This window comes from Jatropha curcas, chromosome 11 (genome assembly GCF_041381405.1).
Source record: "Jatropha curcas cultivar XTBG-Jc1 chromosome 11, XTBG_Jcur_1.0, whole genome shotgun sequence".
NCBI lineage: Eukaryota > Viridiplantae > Streptophyta > Magnoliopsida > Malpighiales > Euphorbiaceae > Jatropha > Jatropha curcas.
The window spans coordinates 22,850,886-22,860,758 of NC_143161.1; the positions used below are offsets into that span (position 1 = coordinate 22,850,886).

The window sequence follows — 9,873 nt, forward strand, 5'->3', positions numbered from 1 at the left end:
ATGCTCAATTCACATTCATGCTCAATTCACATTCATGCTCAAGTGAGTACACCATATAATCACTAGAAATAGCTGGCCTTCTTTGCCTTTCTAACCTTCGTAATGCTATTTCTTATGGAACCACTTGCTCATTTGTGACTTGTTGTTATTAACTAGTTCATCATTTATATGGTCATTTTGTGGGTTTGGAATGTTGTTTTGTTGTTCAACCATGTTGTTAAATCGTAATACAACAAGAGGAACAACAACTGAAGAAGAGACATTAGGAGAGTCCACCTGAGTTGATCTTCTAATCTGAATCTCTTGCACATCCATCTTACGTGGTTCACTAACTTGGCCATTTTCAATAAATCGAGCATTACCAGACTCAACAATTCTTGTACTATGGTTAGGACAATAACTTCTGTACCCTTTGGACTTTTCAGGACATCCTGTGAAAAATCCACTAACTATTCTAGCATCAAGCTTCTTTTCCTGTGGATTATATATCCTAAATTTTTCTGGGCAACGCCAAACATGAAGATGTCTTAAACTAGGTTTCCTTCATGTCCACAATTCATAAGGGGTCTTAGCAACTGCCTTACTAGGAACCTTGTTAAGTAAATATGCAGCAGTCTTTAATGCATGCATCTATAATAATAAAGGTAAAGTACTGTTACTTAACATACTCCTAACCATTTCCATAAGAGTACGATTCCACCTTTCAGCTAAACCATTCTGTTGAGGTGTATCTGGCATTGTGTATTGCACACAAATGCCACGACTTTTAAGAAACTTTGCAAATGGACCTGGACATTGTCCATTTTCATTAAATTTACCATAATATTCACCACTTCTATCAGATCTCACAACTTTAACTTTTCTATTTAACTACCTCTCTACCTCATTAATGAATATCTCAAGGATATCCAATAATTGAGACTTTTCATGCAGCAAATAAACCTAATCATACTGTGAGAAATCATTGATAAAAAGTGATAAAATATTTTTCTCTGCCCCAAAAGGGAACATCAAAAGGACCACGTATATCAGTGCGTATAAGATCAAGTAATTCACTGCTTCTTATGGTTGGATTCTTTAATGTGTGCTTAGTTTGCCTACCTTTAATGCAATCTATACACACGTCCTAGTCAGTAAAATCCAATTGAGGTAAGATTTCACTTTTCACTAATCTCAAAATCCTTTCTTGGATATGTGACCTAGCCTTTGATGCCACAAGAAAGCAGAACATTCATTATGTGCACTACGTTTATTACCTATATCGTGCTCAACATTAAACAGGGATTCAACAAATTCAACATCAAGATTAAAATGATACAAACTATCAATCAATGTACCAGAACTATAATAGTACTTATGTTTGTACAATGAAAAAACACCATTACAAATCTTGAAATTAAAACCAATATTGTCCAACCTCCCTACAGAAACCAAATTTCTGGCACATTCAGGAACATAGATACACTTTTCAAGATCCAGATAACAACTAGTGTCGAGGATCATTCTATAACTCCCAATTCCCTCTATTTGTGCCTTCATTCTATTTTCCATATACAGGAACTTTTCAATTCTGTTTATGGGTTGGATCGAAAGGAATCCCTATATAATATAAGACACATGAGTAGTTGCACCAGAATCTAACCACCAAGTATTATTAGGCACTTCAATAAGATTTGATTCAAAATATATTGAAACATAAGATATACCTTTCTTCTTAAAGTGGCCATTCTTCCTACAGGAGTAGCACTTCAACTCTTCATGGATTTGGTTCTCATTGACCTTCATTGGAGATTTGTCCGTTTTCTTGCCTTTGTTCCATGATTTGTTGTTGCTGCTACTAACTCCATTATGAAATGTGAGATTGATAGAGTATTCCTTCAATTCCTTTAATCTCCCTTCCTCTTGTGTCAACATGGCCTTGATTTCCTGAATGTTCCATTTTTCCTTGAGGTTGTTTTAATTCACCTGGAAATGACCAAACTCAAGAGGAAGTGAGTTAATAATAAATTGAACTAAAAAGGATTCACTCGCATCCATTCCCATCGACTTCCATTTGGCTGCCAAATTTTGTATGCTATGTGACGCCCCAAAATTTTCGAATCTTAAAATGATATTATTTTATCGGGTCATGAATGGTGCTACAGAGAGGGGGATAATATTTTATTTAGATCCGAGAAAGATATTGAGTATAATTAACTATGAATGGATAGTGATTTACCAGTCTATGAATAGTACCACCGGTCTGTGAATAGTACGACCGGTCTGTGAATAGTACTACCAGTCCGAGAGTCGGTATTATTTTGGTCCGGAAAAATTACTATATATGTTTTATATTTTCTTTAATATTTTTGGAGTATGTATGCATGATTTTTATGGGTAGAAAGTAAGTAATGAATATTTGTAGAGAATTTAGATAATTAGTGAATAGTGAATTATGATGCTTTATTAATTAAGGAAATTTGAGGAATTATTTTTATGGAGTAATTTGAGAAATTTGTGGAGATAAATAATATTTTGAAGGAATTGAATTGGAGAATATTTTTAGCCATTAGATGAGATTAATTTTGACTTAATCTTAGCCATCCAATTGTGGGAAAAGACCAAAACACCCTTAGTTGCTTTATAAAGATCAACTCCAATAATTGAGCAACCACTTTTTCTCTTCTTCTTCTTCTCTTCAACGCCAACTTCCTCTCCTTCTTCTCTTTGTTTTTCTTCAACTTCTACTTGCTAAATCCACCAAATTCACCTCATCCAACTTGATTTAAGTAATTAATCTTTGAGAGTGAAGCTAGAGAAGTGATTTTTGGTGACTAATTTCAAGAAATTTGGAGATTTTCCTACTTGGGTCAAAGGGTGGAGAATCTTCTACCAAAGAGAAGGGCAAGCTAAGGCTTAAAGAGTTTTAGTTAAGCTTGTTAGAGCTTGTGTTTAAGGTTAGTGTCCATAAACATACTTACCTTACTTTAATTTTTTGATTTTGTGCATATATGCTATCATGTGTATATTTTGGGATTTTGTATAAAATGATTGATTTGTTGAACTTTGGTTGCAATAACATGCTCTTGGGTGATGTTTGATGAGTATTTAATATGTGGTAGAAACCTCTACCTTGTCTCTATGTCTTTCATGTTCTTTTCATGGTTAAAGTAAGCTGAATTTGGGAAAATGTGTTATTGGGTGAGATTTAGGACAATTTTTCGATCCTTTCTATTCTCTATTTGTGTCTGAGTCCTTCATGAAAGTTGTAGGTATACTTCTTAGCTTTCCAACCCATCCTCTTATGTCCAATTTGGATATATATAGCTCAACTTATGTCTGAAAAACCCAAACTGACTCTGTTATGCCGGGCCACATGCATCTTTGAATTGAGTGCCCATTTTGACCACTATAATGGAAAGATTATGTTCTGAGTTCTTCATGAGAGTTGTTGCCCTGTGTCTTGAGACTTCCCTGGTTTTGGATTGGTTTAATTTGAGTGTTTGGTGAAGTAGGAATTTAATAAACATTGGACTTAGTTCTGCTGAATCGGGTCTGGACTGTTGGTCTGTGTTCCTAGCTTCTGTTTACCATCTTACACATTAATCTGGGCTGTGATCCCTTCATAAAATTTGTAGCATTTTGTCTTATCTTTACTGAATCTAATTTCATTCAATTTGGAGACCTATAACTCAAGTTATGTCTTAAAAACACAGCAAAGGTCAAGGTTATTTTAATGTTGGAAATTTCCTATGCCTTGAATCATAGGTTTATTTGGATAAATGTATGTATGAATCATATGTGATGAGGTTCTCTTAATTATTTGTATGTTTGAGGATTTATTTGACAAAAATAAGATATAAGTTTGAAAAGTGTTATTGTGGATATGTTTAAATGGATATAAATGGGAAAAATTGTTGAAAATTTTGGGATAAAGTGTGGAATTAGTTTACATAATGCATGAGGAGAATAGAAATGGATACCTTGGTGCAAAAGAGTTATGTTAGTATGCTTGGTTGGAGAAGGAAATTCCTCCCCTTGGTTTTCATTAAGAGGCCAAACCACTCTAGGGTGGTAAGGCTTACTTAATTATTTTTTTGTATGGTATGCTATCTATATATATATGACATAAGTATGATTATTTTGATAACTTTCATATGTTTAGAGTTTTAAAAAAATGGATATTTAAGGTGTATGTGCTTTGAATTTTGAATAAGGAAAGTATGATTTTATATGATAAGAAGTTTCTTATGATAAATTTCATTATGACTTTAAGAAAGTTTTAAAAGAAAAGGAACTTATGAGAAATTTTTTATATTAAGTAATTATGTTTAAGTATGAAGTTTTCATGAGTCACTTAAGTTCAAAAGTAAGCTTACATGTATGATTTCATATGATAAAAAATTTTCTATGTTAAGAAATTTTCATGAGTTACTTATGTTCTAAAGTAAGCTTACATTATGAATTTAAGAAGATTAAAGAATAAGACAAGTTTTATGAGCAGTATTATGAAGTAAGAATTAAAATAAGGATTTTGAGCTCTAATATACTTGGCGTGAATTTGATGCGGGATTTGATTTTATTATGTATGATGAGCATGCTTGGCATTTGATGCCATTTTGATAAGACGCTATGATCATATGCTAGGGTTATCAGCCCTTATAAATAGGCGGACGCGCTTATTTGTGTGATGGGGGTGGTGCTTTCATAGGCCATGATTGTGTGATGGGGGGTGGCGCTTTCATAGGCCACGATTGTGTGATCGGGGTGGTGCTTTCATAGGCCATGATCAAATCTGCTTATATTCTCTTTCTCCTAAATGTATGCGAGCCCCTTGGAAAATATTTGTAAGGCAATTAAACGAATGAGATCATATTATTTTAGTAAACTTATTGTGGAAATTAATGGTTATGTTATCAAATGAAGTTTCAAAGCATGATATTCCGGTACATGGTTTTAAAAATAAATAGTATATGTATTGGTATAATAAATGTGCAAGTAATGAATTTATGAGTTGAAAGAATTAAATTCTTTATGTTATTAATTAATAGTTTATTTGATATTTCTTTTGCTATAAATGTAAATGTATATTGAAATTTAATGATTTTTTGTAATTTGTGTTTTAAGTAAGTTGTTATCGCAACTTTAGTAAGTATGTGAATTATGAGCACCACTGAGTTTTATACTCAGCGCGTTGATTTTTATTACGCACAGGTTAAAGACTGTGGTTGCTGCTTGAAGACTAGAAGAGTAGCATCAGAGCAGAAGTGACTATTGTGGTAGTAGTAGATTGAGATATATGTAATTAAGAATTATGACATGTATAAGTATTATATTTTCGGAGATTGTGTTATTTGAATTATAACTTAAGCATGTAATTAACAATTATGTTGGTGTTTATATTCGGAGATAAGCATAAGATTCATTAAATGATTGAATATAAAATATTTCAAGAGAGTTGATATCATTAGTTTATTAAGACTTGATATATTCACTAATTATCTAAATTCTCCACAAATATTTATTACTTACTTTCTACCCATAAAAATTATGCATACATACTCCAAAAATATTAAAGAAAATATAAAACATATATAGTAATTTTTTCGGACCAAAATAATACCGACTCCCGGACCGGTAGTACTATTCACAGACCGATCGTACTATTCACAGACCGGTGGTACTATTTATAGACTGGTAAATCACTATCCATTCATAGTTAATTATACTCAATATCTTCCTCGGATCTAAATACAATATTATCCCCCTCTCTGTAACACCATTCATGACCCGATAAAATAATATCATTTTAAGATTCGAAAATTTTGGGGCGTTACATGCCAATTACATGATCATGAATGGATTGTGACCAATCAAACTTCTTGGTCGTTAGCTCACTCATCAAAGATCCTAAGATGGACTTGTCAGCTATGTTCGATTGAGAGTATTCCTTAATTTTCAACATGTACTCTCTAGCATTGTCTGTTCTGGGCATTGATGGCTTAACAATTTCAGCCATTGTCATCCTCATTAAGTTCAAGCTTAGCCTATTAGACCGCTCCCAAGCCTTATAATGGGACTTGTCAGATTCATTAGAGGTCTTTGTAATGGCTCCTAGCTTTTCGGAGACTAATGCCAGATGCAAGTCCAAAACTCTTAACTGTTAATGGATTTGTTCGGAGCAATCAGCATAGTTCAATCCATTGAACTTAGTCAACCCAGTGCCTATAACGAATGTATTAGAAGAAGCTACAACATTATACATATACTTATACATTAATACTTTGAGAAAACATAAATGGATTCAAACAAATAACAATCTTAAATTATGCATTTAAATTCACCTTTGGGTAATACTTAAATATATAGCTTTAACCAATGATGATGCCAAGAAGAAAATACTTTAATAGACTTTCATTAATGCGGAGCAACTTGCGAATCTTAATGCAAGTCAAGAGCAGTGAAATGCCTGTGCTTCACTATAGTACGCCGGTGTTTCTCTCAGGAACTCAAGGCACGCCCATGCTTCATTTCAGCACACCCATGCTACTCTCTGGAGTTCAGGACATGCCCGTGCTCATTACAGCATGCCCCGTGCTGTTCTCTAGAGTCCACAGCATGCCCGTGCTCATTATAGCATGCCCCGTGCTGCTCTCTAGAGTCCACAGCATGCCCGTGCTCATTACAGCATGCCCGTGCTCCTTTCTGGAATCCAGTTACATTTTTACTTTTTAATTATTCAATAATGCTCCATACAATATGCGTGTTATCTTTGGATATACATTCATATTTACCAAGTACAATGATAAGTCTCTTTAATGCCTCTGATTATAAGTAATGGTCTACCTTTGGGTACCCTCACAACGTTATAACAATGATCTCAATTGTTCAATTTTATCTTTCATGTCATGTAACGGCATCACACAAATATGAACAATTGAAAGCCGCATAATCAAATGTCTAAATTGATCCAAACAAGCCCACTTTGGTGACTAACAAGTTTTCCATTCATTAAACATTGATATATGCTAACCTTTCTGAGATTGAATTAAGATATCAAAACTTTAATGAGATTATACAATATGATGTCATAACCTTACTTTTATAAATAACACAGCAGAATAGTTTATGAAGCATAAAGAAAACAAACATTTTTTCAATTTCTATAATTTTGGCTTCATTTATACCAGATTAAAATTAACTTCATAACACAAAATTAATTTTCATTAATTAAGCCAAATAGAAAATCAATCAAACAAACCTAGAACAAGAACAGGCTCTGATACCACATGTTATATACTTTAATATAGCTTAGATCTTATTGTTTATAGAATTTGTTCAATAAGATTATACAATAAATGGAAGCATACCTTGATCCATAGTTATTGATTACCTCATTGCAGCAATTCAATTCTCACCGTAACAGTAGATCTATGTTTCTTCACTTTGGCCTTCTTTCCGTAAGTTCTCTCTTAATAGTTAGGGAATTATCAACAGCAACAGGAGTTATCTTTTCACGTTCTCTCAAATAACCTATCACGCTATGTGTTTGAGGTAGCCGTCACACTCTCTAAACTTACGCTGTTGATTTCCTTGATCTATTTTATAAGGTAGAGGAAGGGTATTAAAACCCTAACTGGTCCTTATTCCATTAAGCCCAATAACCATCATTTTGGGCAACCTTAATTAGAACCAGCCCTTTAATTACATGGGTCATATAGATTATTAAAATAATCTACCATTAAAATCAAAATTTCCAAATCCAGAAAATCAATTTATGAAAACCATGTATGCAATGTATGATTCACACACTAAATTACATATTTTAAGAAATCAATTATCAGGTTTGAAAATAGCACCAAAACCCCATTTTGGTACCGATGTTCAATCTATCATGCTATCACTCAGAGCTTAAAAAATCAGGGTGTTACAACTCTCCCCCCCTCAGTAAAATTTTGTCCTTGAAATTTTACCTGAAATAACAAAAAGCTGAGGATGCTGAGCTCTCATAATCTCCTCGCTTTCCCAAGTAGCCTGCTGTGACTTATGATTCCTCCACAGAAACTTAACAAAAGGGATTCTCTTGTTTCTCAACTCCCTGACCTCCCTAGCAAAAATCTTCACTGGTTCCTCCTCATAGGTCAAATCTAGCTGGATATCCATTGATTCAGCTGCAATCACATATGAAGGGTCTGATCTGTACCTTTTCAGCATCGATATATGGAAGACATTATGGATTTTATCAGAATCTGGTGGTAAAGCTAATCTGTAGTCCAAGGGACCCACACGATAAATGATCTCATATGGACCAATGAACCTAGGACTAAGCTTACCTTTCTTACCAAACCTCAAAACTTTCTTCCATTTTGATACCTTGAGGAACACTTTATCACCAACCGTATTCTCTATATCCTTCCTTTTCAAATCCGCATAGGATTTCTAACGGTCAGAAGCTGCCTTTAATCTGTTTTTGATAACCATATCCTTTTCTTCAGTATCTTTGAGTAATTCTGGTCCAACTATCTTACCTTAACTCAGCTCGGACTAACAAAGAGGAGTCCTGCACCTCCTACCATACAAAGCCTCAAACGATGCCATCTGAATACTCAACTGATAGCTATTATTATAGGAAAACTCTGCCAATTTGATATACCTCTCCTAGCTACCCTCAAAGTCAATAACATATGCTCTAAGCATATCCTCCAGAATTTGTATTACCCGTTCTGACTGCCCATCTGTTTGCAGATGAAAAGCCGTACTAAAATGTAATGTAGTACCCATCGCCTCATGCAACTTCTTCCAGAACCTATAAGTAAACTGCGGATCCTGATCAGATATAATTGATAAAGGAACACCATGTAATCAAACTATCTCATCAATGTATAGCTATGCATACTGTTCAAAAGAGAAATTAGTATGAACATAAAGAAAATGAGCCGACTTAGTCAAATGGTCAACTATCACCCAAACAGCATCTTTCTTCCTCGAAGAAAGTGGCAAACCAATCACGAAATCCATCGTTATACTATCTCATTTCCACTTAGGAATCGAAATAGGATGCATTAAACCCGATGGAACCTGATGTTCTGCCTTCACTTGCTGAAAAGTTAAAAACACCTCGACACATAATATGTAATCTCCCTCTTTATAGCTGGCCATCAGTTATGCACTCTCAGATCTTGATACACCTTATTACTACCAAGATGCATAGCATAGGGACTGCTATAGGCATCCTCCAAAATACTCTTCCTTAAATTTGGAACTTTTGGCACACAAATCTGATCTCCAAAGTACAAATACCCATCTCTGATCATAAATCCCTTTTTCTTTCCTTCCTGAACTAGACTTTTCCATGAGGAAATTTTCTCATCATCTTTCTGGGCATCCTAAATCTGCTGAAGTAAAGTGGGTTTGACCCTCAACTTTGCCTCAATAACTCCATCACTGTCATAGACAAATGAGCATTCATAGCTCTCAAAGCAACAAGAGACTTCCTGCTAAGAGCATTAGCTACAACATTAGCCTTACCCGGATGGTAATCAATAGTGAAATCATAATCTTTCAACAGCTCAATCCATCTCCTCTGTCTTAAATTCAGCTCCCTTTGGGTAAGCAGATACTTAAGACTCTTATGGTCAGTAAAGAGCCTAGATCTCTCATCATACAAGTAATGCTTCCAAATCTTCAAAGCAAAGACGATAGCTGCCAACTCTAAATCATGAGTAGGATAGTTCTTCTCATATGGCTTAAGTTGTCTCAATGCATAAGCAACTACCCTCCCATCTTGCATAATCACACAACCCAATCCATTATGGGAAGCATCACTATATACATCGTACGCTCTACGAGACTCAGGCTGAATTAGAATTGAGCCGCCTCTTTAGTCTGTCAAAA

At 34.5% G+C, this 9,873-nt stretch overlaps 1 protein-coding gene across 1 annotated transcript; it reads right to left on the reverse strand.

Moving 5' to 3' along the window:
* Nucleotides 1–7,923: 7,923 nt before the first annotated feature.
* LOC149492757 (uncharacterized) lies at nucleotides 7,924–8,997 on the reverse strand. Its single transcript, XM_089715942.1, has 4 exons — nucleotides 8,944–8,997; nucleotides 8,698–8,805; nucleotides 8,508–8,548; nucleotides 7,924–8,395 (listed from the first exon to the last, which is right to left on the reverse strand). Exons 1-4 carry the CDS (start codon nucleotides 8,995–8,997, stop codon nucleotides 7,924–7,926), a joined length of 675 nt encoding a protein of 224 aa, XP_089572068.1.
* Between the last annotated feature and the right edge of the window lie 876 nt (nucleotides 8,998–9,873).

Bases quoted from the DNA above. Each gene is read 5' to 3' on its own strand.
- LOC149492757 (XM_089715942.1), bottom strand. From the start codon at position 8,997: ATGGATTTCGTGATTGGTTTGCCACTTTCTTCGAGGAAGAAAGATGCT. The intron at 8,549-8,697 runs GTAATACAAATT...TTTGTATGGTAG, and splicing joins CAGATGGGCAGTCAGAACGG to GAGGTGCAGGACTCCTCTTT. The intron at 8,396-8,507 runs GTAAGATAGTTG...GGATTTGAAAAG, and splicing joins TTAGTCCGAGCTGAGTTAAG to GAAGGATATAGAGAATACGG.